The sequence below is a fragment of the Lepisma saccharinum genome, chromosome 26 (assembly GCF_977018435.1).
Source record: "Lepisma saccharinum chromosome 26, izLepSacc3.1, whole genome shotgun sequence".
NCBI classification, from domain to species: Eukaryota; Metazoa; Arthropoda; class Insecta; order Zygentoma; family Lepismatidae; genus Lepisma; species Lepisma saccharinum.
Window position 1 is genome coordinate 27,550,820 of NC_139254.1, and position 25,669 is coordinate 27,576,488.

Genomic DNA, 25,669 nt, shown 5'->3' on the forward strand with positions numbered 1-25,669 from the left:
TCGTGACGATGGGGATGAATATCGATAAGCTGAAATGGTTGAGGGGACATAACACAAACCCCACAGAGGCTGCGAGTTCAAGTGTCAGAACCTCACTGGATGTGAGGTAGATATTTGTTCTTGAAATAAGTATTCATCATATTATTTGTTCTTGTTAAATACGTGTTACTCTGTTTTTACTAAGGGCTGGCTGGCATCCCCTTCTTGACACATTATAGCTTTTAGTAATAAAATTAATCTATGGACAGCTCGCTATAAAGGAGAGCACTGAACATTTGAATGCGCAGAGAACTCTTAATGTCAATTGTTACTTAACTCAATGCAAGGAAAAGAAACAGAACGGGGTTATATTATTCTGTCCAATTCCTGTAAGATCTCACGGGTTTGAAACCCGATGGTGGTTAGCATCCCCTTTAAAATTGTAGGTCCAATGACTCCTATCCCGATTGGCCTTCCTGTGCATAAAGTCGACTAAAACGAACGTACTCACTAACAACATACATACAAAGTATCGCAGTACAACACGGACAAACTTTCACATTACTTAGAAGAAATCCAGACGAACTGCTTTTCTCGATAACATTTTGTTCGTTGAGATCTCGTTTCGACTCTACGAGCACTAAAACATGGGCTGTTTTTATCTTGCATGTATGCAGCCATGCATCACAGATTCATGGTTGCCACTGTCATTTTTATCCTGTCGCAAAAGTACTAAAAGCGATAGCGTGCTATGAAAACATTATCATGCCAGCAGCAGTGTAAAATTGTAAGATTCAATACCTCCCCCTTAAATCATGCAAATATCACCATCCATACCTACACATGTTGCATACCCTGATTTATGTTTTCTTGCTTTAAAGGAGGATTTCCTCACGTTTTGTCCCTAGGCGCTGATTGGTTACATGGTCTGTCCATTCAAAACTAAACATGTTTTCATTTACGAGCAGATAATACAACTGACAGTGGCAACCATGAATCTGAGATACACGACTGCATAAAAGTAAGATAAGAAAGGTGTATTTTTTCGGAGGCTCGTCGCATCGAAACGAGACCTTGGTGAGCAAACTTTGGCAGTAATAGTGATTGATATGGATGTCCTCAACGAATTGTGCAAGTTAGTTGTGTTGTGCACACATATCCTGACCAGTAATAAGAAACACTATAACAACTGAAAATACCAATAAATTATATTTTTACAAATACGTAAATATACAAAACTTATATATTTATTTACAGTTCTTAATTTAACCTCCTCAGCACTGGAGTTCATATTGTGCAAGTAGAAAGCGAGTCATAAACTAACGTTGTACGATTAGCTCCTCCCACTCGCTGCTTTCCATTGGCTAGATGCAGACGCGGAAGTCTACAGCGCATGCCGTTACTCACGCTCCGCCCCAAAATGCTTTGTACTAGGCACGCTGACTAGCTTGAGAATAGAACCGTGGACGTATGGTATAGATTGTGGCACTGTTCCTTTACTTTTTTACTTTGCACCAATGATTGATTCGACAGAGAAGGATAGGCGCGTTTTCAGAGGCCGGTCACAAGCTAATACAGTGTTGTCTTGGCTTTCAGGGATATCTGGAGAGAGTCTACCGTGATCGGAGGATGTCTTCACAGCTCTGAATGCAGATTTGGGTGTATAAAGTGGTTTCGCTGTTCCTCTTGTGGACTGGCTATTCTTCGATGACATCTCCGTTGGTCTTGAAGATGTCTTTGCAGTGTGGGCATCCATCGGTGAGGACTTCCGCAGCTCAAGACCGCCTTTGACCTCATCGGATGTCCTCTGAGCCCCGAGAGAAAGTCGATGGAACTGAAGAGACAGCGCCGGTGGATGCGCCGTCTGCAAAGGCGGCGATTCCCCGCACTGCCAGAGGAGGGTTAGTGGAATATTGTGATGGTGGTGGGTGTGAGCTGGATGGATGTTGGTGCCGGAGTGGTTTCCGAGCATGTGGAGTCCTATGTGTGGAACCAACGGGAGGAAGGTGCTGCTTCCTATCCTCCTGAGCATTTCCTCGCTTTCCCTTGCCAACATGGTGGCCTCCAGCTCTTTGTCGGCGAAAGCTCTCCTCTTTCTCATTCTGTCGCTGAGCAGTGGAGCCAGTGGTGCCGAATACCGAGACAGTCGCTGTCTGTAACCTAGCGAAAAGATAAAACAAAATTATATTTCTGAAAAAAAAAAAAACTGTATAGAATTAAATACCTGACCTGAGGGGGAGGGGCTCTCAGGTCAACACTTTTTTAATTACTAAAATTCAAGAAACCATTTTGGTATTGAATCACTGCTTGCTTTCTTGTTTATATAAATTTCGGTTATTTATTAATTATAATCAATACAAAAATTATCATCATTAATTAAAAAAACAATTATTGTATCAGTGTCACACACATATTTACCATTTGCTAAAACTCACAAAAAATAATATTTTTATTAATGTTTCTTTGTTTATAGAGGGCCAGTTGTTTATTAATTATAATAATTATGAAAAATACCATCATTACCAACCAATTGAACACTCTCACTGGTATGAGTGTCTCGAATAACACGCATTCAAAGATGGCGCCTGATACGCGCACCAAGTGCATTTTGCCTTCCATCTACATTACATGTATGTTTTTTTATGAAAAAAACTAATAAGGAATATTGGGAACACCCTAGGGAACAATGTGATTTATTTTCATTTTTTTATAAAAATTTTCACAGTTGAAAAATCGAAAAAATAGAGGTGGTGGGCCTGACCGGAAAGCTAGGGTTAATGAATAGCTTGGGATTGAAAGTTAACTAAAGTTGAGCTGTATTTTTGCGGGGAACCTTGGCTACTCCGCGCAGAGAGAGAGAGAAGGCGGGATATTTCCGTAGCTGCCACCTACTCGCCGTTTGGGTTGTCAAAACCTCTTCTGTGACGCACAATGGCAGGCACAGCCCTATAACCAGTAACATACCCGAGGCCTATAACCAGAATTTTTCAGTCCTGAAAATATCAGATTTTTCTTCCTTAGTCTGAAATACAGGTGCTCTATGCAATCACAATATAAACAATTTTGCAATTAATAAACAATTCATTTATATATTTCGTATTATTACAGAAGAGCAATAAACAGAACGCTTTGAAGATAAAAACGAAGAATTATGGGAGGCTAATGAAAGTTGCAAAATTGGGGTTTATTCTTATTTCCGATGTGTCACTGGCACGACGTACAAAACTGGGTATGTTCAATATCAAATTATTATTTAACTATCAAAGTTGAAATTTTAAATCATATCCAAGAACATTCTATATCATAATTCGCATTTGTTTGCTTTTCTTAGAATTTTAACGCTATATAGTGAATTTACATTATTTCATGTAAAACAACCTTTTCACTCCATGATTTTATTCTATAATTAAACGAATAATTAATTTTGATTCAACTGATAGTTTTTTATGCAGTACTTCGTTCAGAATATGATTTCAGTAATTTTGGATATATTTAAACATTCATGAAGTCAGTAAAAGCGTGACAGGAAAAGAAAAACGAGATTTACACACGCGAATGGAATAAAACGCGAGAGGAACAAGAGCGAATCGAAAGAGGAGGGAGAGGAACAAGCGCCATTCGAATCGGGAAGTAGAGAAACAAGAATGAATCGAATGGAAAAGGACAGGAACAAGTGCGAATCAAATAAGGAGGGAGCTCAACAAGTGAGAATCAAATGAGGATGGAAAGCAACAAGACGAATCGAATGGGGAGGGAGATTAACAAGTGAGAATCGAATGAGAAAGGACAAGAACAAGTGCGAATCAAATAAGGAGGGAGAGGAACAATCGCGAATCGAGTGGGGAGGGAGATGAACAATCGCCATTCGTATGAGGAAGGAGAGAAACAAGTGAGAATCAAATTTGGAGTTAAGGGAAGAAGCGCCATTCGAATTAGGAAGGAAGGAAGAAGTGAGAATCAAACGAGGAGGTGCCGGCCCCGTGGCGGAGTGGTTAGCACATCGCGCTACAACGCCAGGCGTCCCGGGTTCGAATCTTGGCCTGGGCATGGATGTTTGTGAGTGTCTATTCATCAATTTCATCATATCATCACTCATCCTGATCTTCGCAAATGGTACAGTAGAATCAGGAGAAATTTAGAATTGTTATCGAGTTATTGAAACAGGCGCTGAAATTCACACAATTTGTATTCTTTACTGAAAGTTTATTTGTATGTCTGTTATATTCAAGAAAATTGTATAAATCGTGTGTTTCATTAATTTTATAGCATTAAATATTCCCGACTGTACATACCATTAATTTAATCTTGGAGAAGTTAGAGGATAATCGAAGCAAGATGATATGAATGTTGGATTCCCTGGTCTTCGTTGAATGACCGATTCCACGACACAACAGATCACTTATTAATGGTGCGAACTGTACTAATATACAATGTATTTAAGCAGCGCCATTGCTTTGTACCTAAAAAACATTCATTTCTTTTGTTTCTTACTTCGTAGATTTCTGTGTGTAGGGTTGCACGAGTGTGCTGCATTTTAGCACAGAGCTATTGCTGATCTACATATATTTTCAAATCTGAGTTAGTGCCTGTGTACCTTAAGAAGAATAAGTCTTTGGGGTTCACTGCAGTCACTTATGAGCCACTGCGAAAGCCTTTCCACCCATCTGCCTGCAAACTGAGGCCATTGGCGAACTTTCTCCTCCATTAGTAAACTTGCTGGCGTGGTAAGCATGGACAGATATATTGAATTTTTATTTACCGAGAAATTTCTGTAAGTTTTTAGGCTGACAGAGGGCAAGAAACCACGCCTCATCGCTGGTGCAAGTGTGTACAGGAGACGCCATCTTTAAAATGACAAGAATGCATTTCGAATCTTACTTGTGACTTGATCATGAGATTGTCTCATAAATAACAGCAAATGAAAATTTAAATAACAGTTGGTACCTCATATAAATTTCAGCTGTATATAGTCTGTTCTGTAATTCTTGTCGAACTTTCTAGCTTTTAATTTGACTCATGTAATACATCTTCTGGCCTATTTTATGATTGAAGGAAATCACAGCAGAAGCTCAGTCAAATTGACATTACAGGATTTCAACCTGCAACATTCCAATACGCTTCATGTTCAAAACGCTTGATGGGCTACCAAAGAGGGGCTCAACAACAGTCCACTTTATTGTAGAGAACCAGAAGGCAAGAGGAGCTTCCTCGACGCTTCCCCCACGCCCAGTGTTGCCACAATATGAGGGCACAATTTCCCGTTCCAAGGGGCAAAGTTTCCCTTTTTGCACCAATTTTTCCCTTCACCTAAGTAAATTATATAATAATAATTAGTAGTAGTAGAAGTAGCAGCATTATTAGTGGTGGTGGTCGAAGCAGTAGTAGTACGTAGTTAAGTATTCCTTTGAATTTATTATTCGTTTGAATAAAAAATATTTTAAAAATATCACATTTCAGTTTCATGACTTCCTGACCAGATGTCCCAGGTCTGACTCCTGGTCAGGAATCCATTTAATCGTTAATCCTCATCGTTAGAATTTATCCAAAGATGCATAAAAGCAACGTACAATAACCTTAAAGGAGCAGAAACAAGTAGGAATAGCAAAATAAATAAATAACATAATAATGTGGATATGAAATTCGAAATTAACATAAACTGTAATAATGTAGCCAGATGACCTTAAAATTTCCCTGCAATTGTGGTATTTTTCATCGAAATTCCCTTTACCCTTTTGGCTAAAGTTTCGGTCCGAATTTCCTTGTAAATGGGAAATTTCCCTTCATGTGGCAACGCTGCCCACGCCATGCACAACGACCATATGGCAGACTGTGACCTTGATCTGAAGGTCAAAGGTCTCTCCTCAGATGCACCACATATGGCATGGGAGCAGAGACACGCAGTCTGGGAGGAAGCGATCTCAACTTCCTTGTATCTGGCGGGGAAGCCATCTTCTCTGGTTCTTCACGCGAGAGAACAATGTGAAAGGCTCCGTTTGTTTCCAAAGCCGCAAACAGGGGTCATTTGCCTCCTTTCAACGCAGATGTCTTGGCTCTGCATGACATGCCCCACCGTTGGCGGATTGAGGGGGTGGTCGCCTTCCGAATCCTAAAAAACTAAGATTTAATCGTCAGTGAACGTCAGATAAAATGATGATCGCCCTCTTGATATCTAAAGTTAAGCAATCGCCCCGAAGATAAAATCTCAACCTAATAGATAACCATAGTTGGAGAGTAGCGTTACTCTTTTTAGTAATTGCTTGAGTAACACGTTACCGAAATAACATAGGTATTTGGAAGGGCCGCATTAGACGGAAGCATTTCCTTTAGCATTTTTCTAGCAATTGTAAATGCTTCCAAAATTCTTATAGCCAGGGGCGATTCCTGCATGTAGGAAGTGAGGAACTTCCTACAGTCCATTTGTACTTATTTCGAGTTCTCTACCTTTTAGGAGTTTAATGCGTGTTATAAAATTATGAGAGCAATGTACGTACGATTGCCTAGGTTGTCTACTGTCAAGAGTTGACTGCTCTCGCTTGCCCCAGTAGAATAGAATAGAATAGAATAGAATAGAATAGAATAGAATTTATTTCAAGTATGAGCCTTTACACCTATACATACCATACAAGTGAAAAAATTTAGTGCACTTTCCCTACACCATTCCTCCTCTTAGTCTACTTCCACATTCACACTATTTCATTTCAACTCTTTCCCTATACTTGCACTGTTAACTGAGTGATTCCTACATTTTCTCACATTTATTTACTAATTTATTTATTTAGCAACCGTCCCCCCTTTCACACATGTTCGCTATCCCCACTGAGCTTCTTTGCTCTCTTTACCCAGGCGTAGTGTAGGAAAGTTCCCATATTCCTTATTTGCGCCTCCCCCCCCCCCCCTCTCGGTCTCTCCCTCCTAATAACGCTTGTCAATGTTAGCTTCATTTATTTCCCTGATATATTTTTGTCTTGCCTCCCCTGTTTCTTTGCACTGGAGGAGAATGTGAAATTTCGTCTCGTCTTCCCCACATAGCGGGCATTCTACGCTCCCGTCCTCCCGTTTCAGTTTAACTTGTGCCCAACCCCCCAGTCTGAACCAGGCCAATCCTGACCTTTATTTTGCCCCACACAAATCCACGTAGTTCCTCCTTCCCATTCTCGATCCGTATCCACTATTTTCGCTGCTGTTAACGATATTTTTGCGTCGCATTCTGCCAAAATTTTCTGTTTAGTAATATCTTCCAGTCTGGCACCCCCAGTAGCAGTCCAAAGACGATGGACACGGGCTTTTCTGCCGCTCGCTGAGGAATCTCGGCGGTCATCCTACAGACAGATGGGGGGTGGGGGGTGGAAGGGGCAGTGCAAGGGAGTGGGGAAAGGTTACGAAGATCGGCGAGGATCGAGGAACCAGCAAGACTTTCCTCAAACAGCGATGCCAACCCCAACAAAATGTTACTAAACCAAGCACAATTTGATCTTTGTTGGCACTTAGCACCGTTTCTAGCATAATCTGCAAACGCCAATCCCTGGGAGAGGGAAATCGAATTCAAAGAAATATCTTTTCAGGAAATAAAAATAAAATTATGTCCAAATCTTATTTCTACTTCACCAGCGGACATGTTTCAAACGAAAGGGAGTATGCCGATCCAGCGGAAAACTTTTTTACAACCATGCCACGATCTATCCTATGTCTCTTTTTCATCCTGCCCGATTTAGTTCATCAGAAGATTTTATGGTAGGAAATCGGTAGAAAGTTGAGGGTAAACAATTTTCTCAAACCCTTTTAAGTTCGATGTTGAACCCATGTCGTTTGTTGCACCATTTTAAACAATTTTGGGGGGAAATTTACACTATTACATAACATGTGTTTCAGATGTAGAATTACAATTATCCGAAAAAATATTTAATAATAAGTCCTACCACAATTTAGAAGTATTTAGCATAAATTCAAAGTTTTAGCAACACTTTTTATTATCGTCTATCCACACGATAGGGAAGGGAAAGGAAATATAAATTCTTGCAAAATCTGAAAAATCGTCAATGTTATTTTCGTCGATTTTTATAGGTTCACATTTAAATATTTCGTAATTCAAAGTGAGGAGCAAGGGCCCCGTGCCACACCTTGAGCATGGCCTGCAGCTAACACTCTAAATGCAAAGGATAGTACAAGCAAAACGTATTAATGTAATTGAACCCCTTTTTCAAACCTTTCTCGGTTTACCAAAACTTCTTCCTACACTCCGAAAAAGCCACGAGTCGTCACTGCTTATAGCAGATAGTACTTTCCCTGAAGCAATTCATGTAACATTTCGGTCAGCTTTTGCGATTACAATGTATAATACAACGTTGTCGTTGTATATACAACACGAAAGGCACGTTGAGTAGTGTTGCCCACGAGACGAGACTTTGGCCTGTCTCGTCTCGTGGAAATGCTGTCTCGTCTCGTGGAAATGCTGTCTCGTCTCGAAAATATTCATTTGTCTCGGGATACATGATAATCTCGTCTCGTCTCGAATTTTTAAAAGCCTGCCCCGTCTCGTCCCGTGGACAACACTAACGTTGAGTTACACCATGTGTGCGTGCACGGTGTCTACAATTGAAACAACTAAAATATTCTTCCATGCGTGTACTGTACACGTTATAAAGTATGTATTTAAGCAGCGCCATTGATTTGTACCTACTACCTCTTTTATAGGAAACGTTATTCATCTCGGTTGAATAGTTATCGGCTTTTAAAAATGTGATGTGATATGTTGTTTAAATCTTACTCGGCCGCCATTACATTTGCACCCGTGACCCAGAGGTCGCTTCTGATTGACTATGCTAAGGAAATAGAACTGATTGTATCCTTGAGACACGCCATGAAATATACCATTATATGAAGAACTCAATATGCTGACCAAGGTACAAGTTTATTATATTATAAAACATAAACTAAACGTAACGTTTCAACCTTCTAGCAAGGTCTTCTTCAGACTCTGCACCAAGTACAAATGTAACAAGGTACAAAACAGGACGATATATATACACAAACATTACTCCCCTCCAGACTATTAGAAAGTTGTTCTGGAACATTCTAGCAGGTGGCTTTCCCTTGTCAACTGTACTTTCACCTAAAAGTGAATGTGGTTGGACTCTTTATCTCACGCTATTTTTCCTTCATTCTTCTTCCTTCTTCTCTCCTATTTCTCTCTTGTCCTTTCCACTCTTTCTAACACCTTCCTCCATCCTTTGTTTGAAGAAGACCTTGCTAGAGTGTTGAAACGTTACGTTTAGTTTTTGTTTTATAGTAAAATAAACTTCTGCCTTGGTCAGCATATTGAGTTTTCATATCATGGAAACAAGGCTTAATGGTGTTATAGGGCAAATCCATTTCAATTCAGGCAGATTTGAGAAAATCTGTCAGGGTGATGTCACAGATATCCATGAAACTGAAATATATTATTCTAGATACAAAATTATGAGAGACATATTTTTTTGTTTCGCAATAAAAAATTTTTTGCCCGTCTTAGGCTGCTTCGAAGTTTGGGGCCAAATTTTCACAAGTTTTGGTGCCAAAAAATGTAAACGGCTGTTTCTCAGGAACTATTAAAGATATTTGGATTCTGTTTTTTTATCTGAAAGTTTATTGAAAGCCTTTTCAAATGCATATACAACGAACTTTATATGCAGCTTTTGGGGTGTGCTATGAATGAAATTTTAAAAAATTAGCCCCCTTTTGAACCCCCCAAAATCTCGAAAAAGCCACCCTAAAAAATTTTCAAAATTTCAGGGCAATTAACAGCAATACCTCAAGTTGAACATATATAAATTTCACGGGGTGTATATGCCTGGTTGTAGTTTTACACAATATTTTAATAAGCAAATTGACAAGCTGAAAACTTAAACACAATCGTAATATTGAAGGAGACAAACCTTATTTCATCAGGCTATTATTGGTAAACAATATACAAATCATAAGAGTCCATAACCAAATAATTCATGTAATTGGTATATATCATGATATTGCTGATCATATTCAACATTTCTTATTTATAGAACATACTAGAAGTCATTTGTTTTTCATGTTCACATGTTCATTTGTTTCTTTTCGTTTGAGACAAATTGCTGTTAATTCCTTCTGAGCTTGAGTTTTGAGTCATTAGGAAGATGTTTACAAGTGGAAAAGCAGTGTTTTCTGAGAAAAGAATAAAGTGACCTGGTTTGAGAACAGGCATAAAAAATGTTTATATCAAAGCAAGAGTTGGAAGTTCAGACAACTTGAACATATGTTCACGCAGGATCGTTACACAGTTAAGCACCTTGCTACACGGCACAATTTATCAGCAAAGCATATTAAGTGCATTCAGACTGCAGAATAATTTCAGACTGTTGTTCAGACATATACATCAGGTGTTACACTGATTTACATTCCATCTGCAGAGATTCAAACATTCCGTGATATGAAACACAAAGAGTGGGAACATGTGCAGGCAGTGCGAATGATTCATAAAAGTCATGTGTGGCATGCAGAGGGAACTGGAAATGATATTGTAGTTTCCATTGCAAGAACTGCCCAGAATGAGAAACAAGAAGTGAATGTTACTATTGGAAACAGCTCACATGTTATGCAGTATTGTAAAATTCACGACATCAAAGTGAGAACGTTTTTGGCTGTTATGTATGATGACTGCTGGTGGGTTGAAGAAGCAACTAAAGTGTACTTCGAGATGCAGGAAGTGCATGTAAATTTCATGCTGCCACATGGACCTGCAAAGGGCTATAATTTTCCTGATAGAATTAGGCAACACTAACATCAGTACGTGATACCTTTGCAAAATATTCTGCAAGTTCTTTCTCCACCACACCCCCTTGGACAATCTGGAAGACTGCATGCCATCTCTAATACTGAAACTGCCTGTGTAGAAAAAGCTCTCATGAACAGAACTAACATATGCAATGCCGGTACTGGGAGTTCACATCGCATAGCTTACATAAAAAATGTCTTACGTTTAAGTTTTCAGCTTGTCAATGTGCTTATTAAAATATTGTGTAAAACTACAACCAGGCATATACACCCCGTGAAATTTACGTATGTTCAACTTGAGGTATTGCTGTTAATTGCCCTGAAATTTTGAAAATTTTTTAGGGTGGCTTTTTCGAGATTTTGGGGGGTCCAAAAGGGGGCTAATTTTTTAAAATTTCATTCATAGCACACCCCAAAAGCTGCATATAAAGTTCGTTGTATATGCATTTGAAAAGGCTTTCAATAAACTTTCAGATAAAAAAAAACAGAATCCAAATATCTTTAATGGTTCCTGAGAAACAGCCGTTTACATTTTTTGGCACCAAAACTTGTGAAAATTTGGCCCCAGACTTTGAAGCAGCCTAAGACGGCCAATTTTTTTTTATTGCGAAACAAAAAAATATGTGTCTCATAATTTTGTATCTAGAATAATATATTTCAGTTTCATGGATATCTGTGACATCACCCTGACACCCCCTGCCTGTCTGCATTTGGAATAGGCCTATACTATTATATTACTGTATTTCTTATTTTGTGTTGCCTTGATAAATTCAGAACTCGAGGATTTTTTTAGTTACGTGCCCGATCTTTATCACTCGAAATAAATTTACTCTTACTCCTTCTCGGAGAACAAAAGACGTTCCAGCCTAGTGAGGCTACCTCAGACCTGGGAAGCAATTTAAGGCTTATTTATAAAAAAATATCATCAACTTACACAGTCAGGACTCCTTAAATCTTCGGCTAATATTAATTCCACACAAGCTGTATGAATCTTGAAAATCTTTGCTTGATTACACTAAAAAACTCATACATTTTAAAAATAAACTAACATCATCTTTCTAATCAATAATTCATATTAGTTAGCAACCGGAACTGAAATTTTTAGGTTAGTATATAACCATTGCAAAGGTTACAAAATTGCGTCAAACAAGTTATGACGTCATACAATGACACAAGTATTTATTTTAAAAATTAGCAAATTAAACCTTTAACATGGAGGCCCGCCAATTTTTCAGAAGGAAACATATTTTGTTGTGTTATTTTGAACTTGCGCATGTAAAACACTAGAAAAACATCCACTATACATACAAGATTTGATTTCTTGTTCGATTTGGTTTATTTTACTTCGCTCTTCTGCCACTGTTGGCTAATTGCGAATATGAGGATGAGTAATGATATGATGAAATTGAAGAAGGGACACTCACAAAGGACAACCATGTTCATGCTGGATTCGAACCCGGAACCCCTGGCGATGTAGCATGCTTTTCTTTCGATGTGTCTGCGACGATACATAATCCACACAATCTATACTCTATCCCGGGAATCTCTGGAGCAAACGAATGAAGATAAGTCCTCTGCGCAAGTACACTCTGTCTCAGTTATCTCTGGAGCAGGTGAACGGAAACAAGTCTCTGCGCAAGTAGTGACGAGAGACGGCTCCACCAATGAACACGAAAAGGAACGTGGAGGGGGAAAAGCGACTGCAGTTACCAGCCTTCCTAGCAGCGTGTACTGCTTCGCTCTGTTCACTCGATTTCTCCCCTTCTCTGCTGCTATGCGCGGCCTTGCTCCAGAGATAACTGAGTCAGGATATAGTGACTCGAGAGAGCTCAAACAAAGAATTCGTGAGAGGGAAAGGGTGTGCATGAGGAGGAAAATCTGGCTGCAGCTACTAGCTGTTAGCAGCAGCGCGTATACTGCTTCGCTCCGCCCAGTCGCTTTTACCTCCTCTCTACCGTTATGCGCAGCATTGCTCCACAGATTCCCAGGACAGAGTATATGTCTAGTATTCTCTACTCACCTTGTAATATATCACGAGCTAAGGTACTCTGTTGTAAACTCCGCAAGTGCTTCTGATACAGCCTCTTCTGAGCCAATAGAGCTTCTGCTGATTGAACACGTGACCTGCTGTCTCGTCCATCTTCATTCGACTGTTGCCTGGAAGCAGGAACAAACCATTGTTATCAACAGGGTAAAAGAAAACTTCACTTTTGTACATTTCATTCCATTAATAAAATTGTTATGGATGCTTCAGTACAGGGGCCATTTGCAAATACAGTAAAACCTCGTTAATCCGGATCCCGATAAGCCGGACAGCCAAAAGGCAAAAAAAAAAAGCAGAATGCAAGATTTTAAATGTGGTTAGAAGTCAACAAGAGAACTTCCCAAAGAAAAGGCAGTCAACCACTGATGAAATTCTGTTTCCCGCAGAGCTTGCACTGTACTGTATAGTGTATATAGGCCTATGCCCTTTAAATACACCATAATAATCGTGTTTTGTTTTTATAAACCGAGTTTTAATGCACTTTCTATTTCTCTTTTAGGTTATTTCAGTTAATCCGGACTTTCGTTTAACCGGTCAACTGATCCCCCCCATTAGTCCGAATTAACGCGGTTTTACTGTTCGTACCTTAACTAAAATGAATGTTATGGGGTCTTATCGGGTATCTTAGAACACGCCTTTAATAAAAGTTACGGTTGGTTAGAGACACCCACCATACCTTATAAACAAGACACGGAACAACACGCAACACCACAGACGACAGGCCCGTACCAAGGATTTCTTTAGGAGGGGGCCAGATCCGAAAATGTGGAACAAAGAGGAAAATCCGAATTGCTATGGGGTTAATTGAATTAGGTTATTTTCGGTCAAGTTTGTCTAGTGGCGACAATCAGGATGAGTGATTATATGATGAAATTGATAAAGAAACACACACACAAAGAACAACCATGTCCGGAACCTAGAAGGAACCGGGACCCCTGGCATCGCAGCGCAACGGTGGTTGGCGAAATTCTGTTTGAGTATTAGGTGTGAGCACCAATGGTATGGTGATATTGCAGCTAAAAGTACAATTGTAGAGTTGCAATATTATGATCCAAAGTAACGGGAAAAACTCAACTCGCCGATCACCGATAACACCGCAAATTAACAATGTTTTCAAATGCCCTTTAATTTTCTTACACCAGCGCCATTGAACAACAGCCATGATAATTCTATGTTTAGAAAATAATGTATTTATAAATTAAATTATAGGTATTAGCAATTAATATTGTGATATAGAACATGTATAAATGTGAGTTAACAAGAAAATACTTTTTCGCATCACGATTGTTTCGATAACGTCGGGACAGGGATTAAAATTGAATTGAGTTGAATTGACTTTATTGCCGGGCGAGGTTCAGCGGTTGCTGGTCTACCACCTAACCCCAAAAAGTACAGATTAAAATAAAAATAAAATAAAATTCAAGATTACAAAGAAAATGAACAAGAAAGTACAATAAAATACAAATGTAATAAAATCTCATACAATAGAACAGATAAAAAATAAAAATTAAAATTAAATTCAGATTACAAAGAAATTGATCAAGAAAGTACAATAAAATACAATAGGAACAAAATCATATACATTGGAATGGACTGTCCCGACTAAATCGGAGCATCTGGTTATACAACTAAAACTTGCAGACTGCAAGGTTCTGAAGCCTGCCTCTCTCCACAACAAACACATTCATTTTTGCAAGGACAAAATCGAAATATTTACGAATTTGAAAAATCGTCGGTGTTACTTTCGTAGCTTCTTATTGGTTCACATTTAAATATTTCATAGATCAAAGGGGAGGGGGGCATGGTCCCTTCCCTGGGTACTGGTCCGAGAGAGGATTGCGCTAGTTGTCCGTCTGGGTGCCAGAGGTCTTTTTGGGGGGTGGGGGGGTATGCTGAAAAATTCCCACGCGAATTTTGCGAAATGTTAAAATTTAATTTTTGTAATCTATTCGGCTATTGCCATGAATAAACATACAAGGAAAATTGAAGAGCATATTCGTGCTTTTCTTGCAAAAAAATTGCTTAGATTCGAAATATACCAAGAATCATCTATGCAAGTAGTGACTCGATAGTGCTCGACCAATGAACTACCTCATGACCTGCGGAAAAAATATTTTTTGTGTAAAATTAGAATTTTCTTCTTATTCATCTCATCCTTTGGCTTTTTTTGAGATGAGAGAAAATGTATAGATTTCACCTCCCTTAAAATGCGAAAAACGCAAGGCTAAAATTGTGTCTATTACAAGCGGTTACCTACATCGTGGTTACTTCCTATTTTAGCCACAGCACAGCGTCCCCCGCCCCCAAAAAAACCTTGCGTTCCTTTCTGCAAATTAACCTTTACTCGTATTTTGGTCGATTTTTCGACCATCGAATATAAGGTGCTACTCGTAATTTGGCTCAAAATTGACCATGTAGCTGATTACAAAATTCCTGTTTTTTTTATTATCTTGATACTTTTCTGTTCAGTCGGAAACACTTACAGTAGGTTAAACGAAGCTTTGGCACGTCATGTGGATGCACCCCCCTCCCCCTCCCCCAAGTCCAAAGTTACGTATGGAAGTTGGCGCGAATTTTAAATTCGTACTCTTATTTGACAAAAAATGTTATAACTGGTAGACTATTTGACCAATCTACTTCGGGTAACTTTTGTTTTTCAGCTAAAACATCAGGGCATGCAACCGTGTAGAAATCAAAACGCCAAAGTCAATAAGAGGGGTTGGGTGGGCCGCGGCCCCCAACTTTCAATGAAAAAATCATAAAAATGGGGAGTTTGCCCCCTCTTCCCCCGCTATTTTTGGAAGGGGACGCAAACTTTAGCCTTATTTTCAAAAAATGTTTTTCTTTCTCAACGGAATGGTAGTCATTTCATGTTCCTGGGTGCATTACATTATCGAATATGTAAAACAAACTCCCCATTTTTATGATTTTTTCATTGAAAGTTGGGAGCCGCGGCCCACCCAACCGCTCTTATTAGCTTTGGTGCTTTTTTCTACACGGTTGCATGCCCTGATGTTTTTGATACAAAACAAAAGTTACCCGAAGTAGATTGGTCAAATAGTCTACGAGTTATAACATTTTATGTCAAATAAGTGTACGAATTTAAAATTCGCGCCAAAGGCCTAGGCGAAACAGGGGTTACTTTCTGACGATCCCCTCGGCAGAGTAAAGGTTAACAGGCAATCTCTTAACATTTAACGGAAAGTAACTACTAACCCAGGTGGAAAAGATATTTTGAGTAACGGAGTTCTACAAGGCAAATTCAGTCACTGTTCTGTAAAAGACGTTTTGGACACGTTGCGTGACAGTTCCCACATTGATTGTCTATGGATATGAAACATTTGACAGTTTTAAGATTTGTAGAACTTTGAAAGTGTAAATGTAATTTGAATTAAGGTGTACTTTTATATAAGAGTTTAAAAACAGCTTACAGAGCTTTCTTACAGTAGTTTTTGCATGATAATATGGCAGATATAACTTTTGACATGAAATTAAAACACATTTAATCTAAAAGAAGAGACACAAATTATCATAAAACTAGGATACATAAGATTTTAAACCTAGTTAATGATGAGGTAACCTGAACATTACAGTATTAAATTATTCTGTTTGGCGCAAAATGCATTATAATAATCATTGTAAGGAAATTTAGATACATGATTCTCTGTTTTAAAAAACATGTTGTTCTTGATTTAATTGTTTTAGTTGTACTTTGAAATATATCAATTATAAAATAATAAGTCTACTTCATCTCGCCTTTTTATAAATATTATAAAGAACATGCGTCATTTTTACAGTTCTGTTTTACTTACGATTCTATGCATGCTGTAATAATTGTAATGCATATACTACATGGTAAGACATTTGCAGTGTGTCACCCTAAAAGAACAGGGAAAATAAGTACTATGAAATGTGCTTTCCATGCACAGAAACTGCTTTTATACTAATTTCACCATTACATAATCATTTTAACATGTTTCTTGACGAAATCAATACTGTTAATTATAATTTGTAAAATAATCACTACTCATTTTCAAATACCTGATTTCTTGCGTACTTTCTGAATTTCAATGAGAAATAATCGTTTCAAGAGCTGATGCATTGTACTGGTCTCATATAACTTTCCTAGTTTCTTTTTCAGTTTCAGGAAACGATATTTGTTCGATAATGTATTGTTGTAATATAATGTATATTCCCGACTATTTTTTTCTTAAAAAGACAACATTTGTTGAATATAACTTGCAGAAAGTTAAATATTTCACGTTCAGAGAAATCACCGAATATAATTATATATCAGTTTCTATGGAAACAGGAAAGAGAGTAGAATATCCAGCATTATTTCAAAAAATACTTTGGTTACCGAAATGCACAAGAATGTTCGAAATCATGATTTATACTTGGGTTAAAGCACATATTAATATTACAGGCAATTCACATGTTGATTATTGTGCAAAGAAAGGAGCGCGCCTTCCAAATATTACGGGCTTATCATTGTATACTAATACCGATCTTCTCCCTAGAGCAGGGACGGCGCCAGGGGTGGGCACGGGTGGGCAAGCGCCCACCCAAAAATTCCTGTGCCCACCCGATTGCCCACCCAATCAAATTCAATAAGTACATATACTTGGAGATATATGAATAATTCGATAAATAAGTGTATTCTGGTGTTAATAACAATTATATTTTACTTGTGAATATTATCTATGCTAGAAATATTCACATATCAACCCATAAAAAGCCAATTTTGTCATTAGAAAGTGAAAGTAAATACTAGAGCTATTGAAACAAAAACTGTGATCAAATGAATACTTCCATGATTAAAAGCAGTTAGCAGGCGTAGGAGGCTCAAAATTATGCAGGGTATGATCAAGATTAGATCAGAATTTAGGGTGAACTTGAGGACTGCAGCTCCGGGCCTCCACATACGCCGGCCTGGGTATGGTTAAAATAATCTCTAAATAAACAAATAAAATCATCATCTTAGCGTTACTTCCTCCGGCAACACAATACATTATTTTGACTTTTTAATTATTATTATTATTATTATTAGAATAATTTAATCAAGAAGACTTAGATGGGCAGGCCATATGACATGAATGGCTGAGGAAAAAATAGGTTACAGGATTCTTGTTGGGAAACCTGATGGTAAGAGATCAGTAGGAAGGCCAAGACGAGGATGGAGGGATAATGTTGAGATGGACCTAAAAGAAATCGGCAAGGATCGAAAAGATTGGATTCATCTTGCCCCGAATAGGGACAGATGGAAGGCTTCTTTTGCTGAAGCCATAAACCTTCGGGTTAAATTATGCGAGAGAGTATAATATAGTTTTAATTAGCTCTGCATTAAAATTCCAGAAGTGTCCCTTTTTTTATTTCATTACAATTTTTATATACTTGTTATCTTCAAATATCAATATGGTATGCGAAATATCAACTTTATATTCATTTTACTAATAAGAAGGAATCACAATAATCACTACAATACTGAATAAATTTTAATAAACCAGTTATGTATGGAAAAAGCTACAGAATTATTCAATTGCTAATGAGTGGCTTATCCTATTTAGAAATCCTCGTTCCATACATAAATTTTGCCACATGAATCAGCCGAAAATGTCAACAGAATCTGTATATGCAGCTGAAGTAAAGAAAAAAAGTTATGTCACGAAGTATCCAGAAGACGATTTTATTAGTTTGTTTTTAAATCCACTTTCATGCTCAGATAGGCTAATCGGGACTAAACCTACAGTTTAACGTGGAACCAGTGTGCATTGTGCTTCCACCAGAGGAGGGTGGAGTCGAACACGGGACGTCTTCAATATAATGCGACAGCGTTATGCCTTTGGGGAAAAATATACAGAAAGAACTCGCACCAAACGTGGCATTTTATCACCATAGAAGATGCGTCCATTTTAGGAGGGTGATTGCCTGAGACAAATATTTGAGACTTTCGGAAAACAACATCATTGTTCACGGAATTAGCTGCCTTGACTTGATCCACTAATGAAACGCTGTGCAATTGAAACTACCATCTCAACTTTCTAAGAGGTATGAACTAATTCAACTCCATTTTTGGAAGAGTAAGTTGTGGTTGATTTGTTATATTTAACCTTTAAACAGCCGAGCCGATTTTCGAAAGTAACCCCTCTCTCGCCGTGGCCTTTGCTCGCGATTTTTAAATTTTTACACTTATTTCAGAAAAATGTTATATCTCGGAGACTATTTGAGCAATCTACTTCGGATAACTTTTGTTTGAAAACAAAAACATCGGAGCACGCGACCGTGTACAATTTAGAAAGCCCAAGTGAGAAAAACGGGGTTGAGAGGGGCCAAGTCCCCAAATTTCAATGAAAAAATCTGACGTTTGCCCCCTCCTCTCCCGTTATTTTGGAAAAGTGCGCAAACTTTTGCATTGTTTTCAAAGAATAGACTTTTTGCAACAAAGGGAAACTTCTTTCAAGTCTCTAGCCCTCATACAGACTGAAATAGTATGAAGCAATATGTACAATCCTGCATTTTGGCAAAAATGGCTAATTTGCATATTAGAGAATAAATTAGTATATCTCGGAGACTATTTGAGCAATCTACTTCGGATAGCTTTTGTTAGAAAGCAAAAACATCGGAGCACGCGACCGTGTACAATTCAGAAAGCCCAACTGAGAAAACCTGGGTTGGGAGGGGCCAAGTCCCCAAATTTCAATGAAAAAAAAATCTGGCGTTCGCCCCCTCTTCTCCAGTTATTTTGGAAAAAGGGCGCAAACATTTGCATTGTTTTCAAAGAGTAGACCTTTTGCAACAAAGTGAAACATGTTTCAAGTTCTAGTTCTCATACAAGCTGAAATATGACGCAATATGTACAATTTGCATTTTGGCTAAAAATAGCTAATTTGCATATTAGAGAAAGCGAGGGAGGGGGTGGGTTTTCTTCCACATGACATTTCAATGTCTTGTCTCAACATCTGTCAGCGTTTACAACCTCACATTTATGTATGAAGGTCCTAAAAGCACGTGAATGTTGTAATCGGCACCATGGGTCATATATGACCCATTCACTGTTTAAAGGTTAAAATCATTTTTCTGCTAATTTTGATAATGACGACGATAAGGTTGAATGGTGATTAGATGAAAGTAACGAAGGGGCGAAAACAAACACAAGCTGACACTCAAAATACAAACCCTCTTAAATTATTACTTGGACAGTGGTTCCAAGCACCAGGGACTCGTTGCCTGAAAAATCAAGTTTCCAGGGTGTGCTGCACAGGATAGAGGTTGACATTCTAGTGTGTTCGAAATGGTCACGCCATGCAACCCAAGTCATTATGAAAAATATATGAATTACTGGCACGCTGATCAACTTCGATGAATTCCTTGTGTCCTAAATCATTTTGTTACCTCAAAAAATATGTTCATGTAACCAACCATACGTGTGTTGCTTCTGCCGCATTAGTAACATGAGAGTTCAGAAAACGAATAGCAACTTAGCTAATAATCTCTTCAATTCTGAACAGATTTTTCGATCTTACCTGTTTGTGAGTGATATTCTGTCAAAATAGCCTTTCATTAGCCTAGGAATACTTCATGGACAATGAACAAAGAATTTGATTTCCGTGTGTGTTTTAAATCATTCCTAATATGACGTTCATTTTAACCCAAACATTCAGTGGCGGTGATTAGGAGGACCGGGAAGTGGGGGATGCAGTTCCCTCGCCAAATGTTGCCACTTTTTGCCCCCCACACTATGGCCTTTTTATGCTAAGCCTTTTCTACCAAGAAAAAGTATATTGTCCTTGCCTCTCAAATGTTGGCACCCAATCGCCGCTGCAACAAACATTCAGATAGATTTCTCAGTTGTACAAACCTTGTAAGCTAAGAAAAGTGGCCCCCAAGGAGTAAGAAAACTCTTTCAGTCAAAAACTCATACGATGAAAATACTATGCTCAGGAACATGCATTTAAATGACGAGAAACTTCACTATTATCTACCGTTGCACTATCTATCATTGTCGCCGAATACATAAAATCAAGTATGTGCCTTGTATTTGCAACACAAGCTTAAACCTAATTCACATTTATTTCACTGTATTAACATGCATGAAAGAATGTGATTAGAATGTATGGCTGTGCATGGGTAAACACTTCCTTGAAATAATTCTGTCCATCAGAGACAAAGCGAAAGGAAATGGAACAAGATGCGACAATAGATTAGAAAATGATAAAGAGGAAAACAAGAAAAAGAAAAGGAAAAGAAGTAAGAGGAAAGTCGGGAGTGTAAGAGAGAGGGGGATACATACGTCTTACATACACATATATACTATATATCATGGTCTTACATTTATACTGCCCACCCTAATCTATCAATATGGAGCTTCTGCCCACCCGGTCGAAAATTTCTGGCGCCGCCCCTGCCCTAGAGTAAAGGAGAAAATTTTGAATGAATGTTTCATTGGTGTCGCATGAACTTGTAACAGTTCGAGAATCATAAATATCATTTGCTGAATTCAAGCCACACAAACCATGGTTTCATTATGTCCGTGGTACTGGTTTTTATGTACACACCAGATGGGACTACAAAGCAAATGTCTGCAATTTCCTGATAATTTCGGAATTTCTCTGGAAAATACTCAGAAAACTCCTGACATTTCACAAATTATATAATGTCACATGTAATTTCTGCCCGAAGCAGCTGCTTGTGAACTTATAGCACGAACATTATAATTTCATTAGAAGTTCCCGATATGGTTTGTTACCAATCAAGATTTAAGTATTCCTTAGGTTCTAATTCTTTGAAAATTTGAAATTTCCCAACTGTCGAAAGTCGATAAACCATTTTCCAAACTTTAGATCGGAATGGGAAACTTGTCCCTATTGGAGATTGTAACTGCATCTGGGTTAGCTTCAGCTATTAGTACTTCTACCCTCTCTGGGTTGAGTGAATGTGGATTTAAAAAAAAAATAGTTGGTGAAGAATATGATGGTGCTGATGTAATGGGTGGTAGAATTAAGGGGTGAGATAGATAGATAATTTCAGAGAAGTGTCGAAAAGCAATTTTCGTACATTGTTCAGCACATATTTTAACCCTGGCTTTTGCCCATTTCTGTGGAATTTCTGCGATATTGAGACTGTCAAATCAGTTATAATTCCCCCCCCCCTCGAGTATTCTCAAAGGATCAGCCCCACATGGTTAGCACATCGTGGGTCCCAGGTTCGAAACCCGGAATGGGCATGGGCGTTTGTGGGTGTCCATTCATCAATTTCATCATGTCATTACTTATCCCGATCTTCAGAAATTAGCCAAAAGTGGCACAAAAAGCGAAGTAAAATAATGCAAATAAATCAATCAATCTTCTCGAAGTAATTTGATTGTAAAAAAATGCAGTGCAAGATAGCTAGGGAAGTTCTGTAACGTTCTCAAGTTGTTTGACACAAGATGGACAGAAAAGTATCAATACTCATTGACTTCTGAAGTCGTATACACTAATAGTAGAGACTTTACTGTTGTCCATTTCTGGACCATTTTGTAGTAGAAATGAACCCAAGTTTCTCTGAACACAGTCAACACATTGAAAAATTACAACTTATTCCAATATGAAATGCCTATGACTCATTCATTGGAACAGTGTGTCAAAATGTTGGATGGCCTGGTTGATATTTTGTACATTTTCAAATCTGAATGTGGCAAACAGTAATTGAAAATACATGTCCAAGGTCTGCATTGTTAGCAGTAGAAAATTGTGACAAGCTCTTGTACTCAAATATGCACAAATTGTTGGTGATCTTGGCTACACTACCAGTTTGATCTTCAACACCCGAGGGGATGTGTTTAACATTAAGGAGGTTGAAATAATATCCTCGCAATTCAACGGGAGATCCTCGACTAATGGACCCTGCACTGTTAAGTGTACGTACACATACATACGGATATTAAAATAACACCGATGATGTTATTTTCAATTTTGTAGCAAGGAGGAAAATACTAATTCTAACATTGTAATTCTTTTTTAAAGAGAAACTGGGATTAGCTTTTTCAAAAGCATTTTCTGCTCATTTTATGTAGAAAAGTTAGAAGTTCGTAGATAGACTTAATTTAATAAATGTGTGACCTTTCGTATGGTGGCAGAGTGGATTTTGATAGCCAGATCATAGGGACCTAGGGACATTATACGTCCCGGATTTTCATGGACAATCCAGGAATGGTATCATTTGTCCGTGTTCCGAATAGTTTCTTCGGGATGCACAAATGTCCTGGAATCGGGTGGGAAAGAAGAAATGATTAAGATAAGACTATACTTTCCTGAACTTTTTTTTATATTTAAATGCGTGGACGTAATTTTAAAATGCTCATTTTACAAAACAATCTAACTCTACATTGAACCACTCCCTCTCCATAATACAAGAGTTAACGCAGACGGTACTGCAAACATCTTTGAGTTCACGATGGCGCCGCCATCTCCTAGCAGTGCTGAATTTCAGTTACGATTCTCTTCCATTGTATAGTAACCTGCTTACTACAAGGAGTCAGTGCTTGGGTGCCTATCTGTTCAATCCGCAGTTTTCAAGTAAATTACAATTATGTTGTACATACATACATACAACTTTATCTGGTCCAGCCCCCTCCCCCCCCCCGCTCCCTAACAAGCTACCGGTCCCGCATTTTCACTTATGAAATATAGGAACCCTAATTGAACCAAAAGTTGAAACCCCTTACGTGAGCTATATATACGCCCATGACCCTACTACTACTATTAGAAATATGACATGTGATTTCTTAATTTTCAATTTTTCTACATTCAATGTTATTGATAAAATGTCCAGGAATCACTGAGTTTTACATCGTCTCTTCAGTAAACATTGTTAACTTTTGATGTTAAGGAATTAAGTAATAGGGAAATGTTCTAAAAAAAATATTGGTCAATTATTTAATACACTGCGTCATATTTTACTACTTTCAGATCATGCATGCATTTTTCTTTAGCAATTTTTAGGTCATTCAATGTCTTGTTCTATTTATACGTAATATACAGCGTCTACCCATGTCTCTATTGATGCTACTGAAGAAGACCTACCTTCTCAGTGCCACCTGTGCAGCCATAACTCTTTGCCTCTCGACGACCAGGAGGCAGTTGGGGCACTGACACTCCCTCCACCTGCAGAGCTTCTTGTGTCCCTTCAGGCACGAGATGACCCCGTGGTTCCTGCAGCGGGCGCACTTTGGGGTCCTCAGGAGCCTCCTGCTCTGCTTCTCCCCTGACTTCTTGTTCTCACTGGTAGCCATGGCCTTGGTGGCCATCGTTCTTCTGGAAGAAGGCAAGGGAAAACCATGGTACTGAGATCAATTATGTTCATTGTTTGTACATTGCATTGTAGAGATTAAGATCCTATCAATATTGAGAGATTGTTACGGAATAGGAATGAAGTGAGTGGCGCACCAAGGATTTTTGAAAGGGAAGATGTGACCGTAATGGGGGGTTTGGCCAGGGGTAGACAAAATTAAAACTAATTCAATAGCCAACCCCCTATCCCCAGGTGCTACCCAGATAGCACATAAGCTTGTGGCAAGCTTACGATAGCTTCCTTATAGCTTGTCAAAGCAAGCTTGATATGCCATGCTGGACGTAAGCTTGATGCATGTGATACCTAGCGTGATTAGATGTATTTTTTTTAAAAAAATAAAATAAAACAATATACACAACCATTTAATATAACAACAGAGATCCTTATTAAACATAAACAATAGTGACAAAATTAAATAAAACCGAAATACAGTGGAACGAATTCCAATGTGAATAAAACACAAAAGCTTATATTTCCTGCAGCGTACACTAGATGGCAGTGTGACTCAAATGTAAAACAAACATAAGTTTTAGTAACACAAATAAGGATAACTTTGATTGAAATTAGTGAAAAAATGTGTTGGTAACAGTTCGTTATATCGGAGACACATTTAAATCGGATATTTTGTGTTTCGCATGGTTCGTACTTACCAATTGTGTATTGCGGAACATAGTTGAAAGTGCCATTATGCTTTTTACATGAAAACAAACACAATTTTTCACATACAGAGCAGTGGCGTCTCCTGACCCTGAACTTCAGGCGTTGGCAAAGAAGGAATGTTAACCCCTCCCCCTCTCATTTCTGTGAACCAATATTACAAATGTTCTCCGTACCTTTTTGGTGTAAATTTATAAATATTTAGAAAAACATTAAATTACATAAATTATTTTAAATGAAGTAAATACTTCATTTAAAGTATTAATATATTTGAAGGTTAAGGAGACATTTAATATGTTCAATACTTTGCCATACAATTAATTTTTAAAGCACGAGTTTGCAACCAGAGGGGTTGGTGGAACTCCTACCTATCACCCATATAAAAACACCGTGGACATAAGAATGACCCGTTCATTGAAAAATCGCTAAAATGCACATTCCCGGTTTTTCCCCTTACCCTTCATTTATCCTTCCAAAAAGTAAAATTTGAAAAATCAACTGCTCATTACTTAGTTACTTGAATTCCAGTCTATTCTTCTTTCTTTAGAGAGAAATGCGCTGATCACCGCCTCATAAAATTTGGATTTATCCCCTTCTCGCAGCTTAGAAAGTAATTCTTTCTGGATGGAGATAAGACTTAAATTCGTCATCCGGTTCTGAGGTTGAGAACGATCTCTCGACAGATGACGCCGTGGAAGGAATTGTTGCGATCAACACTGCTAATTTATGTATTTATGTAAACTCACCCACTAGATTCGTGATGATTTACAATCTCAATTGGTGTTTTCTCTGATCCTTCAGTGGAAGCATATCAAACATAAAGTTCATTCTTCTGCAGTTTGGTTAAATTAAACACACTGCCATAAATGTCCTACA

The 25,669-nt window shown here is 38.2% G+C and overlaps 2 protein-coding genes across 2 annotated transcripts; both read right to left on the bottom strand.

Annotated features, from left to right (window-relative positions):
- Positions 1 to 1,448: 1,448 nt before the first annotated feature.
- On the bottom strand, positions 1,449 to 11,767 carry LOC145979689 (uncharacterized). The gene is made up of 2 exons (XM_083112661.1): positions 11,696 to 11,767; positions 1,449 to 2,139 (listed from the first exon to the last, which is right to left on the bottom strand). Exon 2 carries the CDS (start codon positions 2,078 to 2,080, stop codon positions 1,484 to 1,486), a length of 597 nt encoding a protein of 198 aa, XP_082968787.1. The 5' UTR covers positions 2,081 to 2,139; positions 11,696 to 11,767; the 3' UTR covers positions 1,449 to 1,483.
- A 1,006-nt stretch (positions 11,768 to 12,773) lies between these two features.
- On the bottom strand, positions 12,774 to 24,089 carry LOC145979606 (doublesex- and mab-3-related transcription factor 2-like). Its single transcript, XM_083112571.1, has 2 exons — positions 23,869 to 24,089; positions 12,774 to 12,918 (listed from the first exon to the last, which is right to left on the bottom strand). Exons 1-2 carry the CDS (start codon positions 24,075 to 24,077, stop codon positions 12,774 to 12,776), a joined length of 354 nt encoding a protein of 117 aa, XP_082968697.1. The 5' UTR covers positions 24,078 to 24,089.
- Between the last annotated feature and the right edge of the window lie 1,580 nt (positions 24,090 to 25,669).

Coding starts and splice junctions, on each gene's coding strand:
- LOC145979689 (XM_083112661.1), bottom strand. CDS start 2,080: ATGAGAAAGAGGAGAGCTTTCGCCGACAAAGAGCTGGAGGCCACCATG.
- LOC145979606 (XM_083112571.1), bottom strand. CDS start 24,077: ATGGCTACCAGTGAGAACAAGAAGTCAGGGGAGAAGCAGAGCAGGAGG. Junction 12,919..23,868: donor GCACAGGTGGCACTGAGAAG/GTAGGTCTTCTT, acceptor TCCTGCTTCCAG/GCAACAGTCGAATGAAGATG.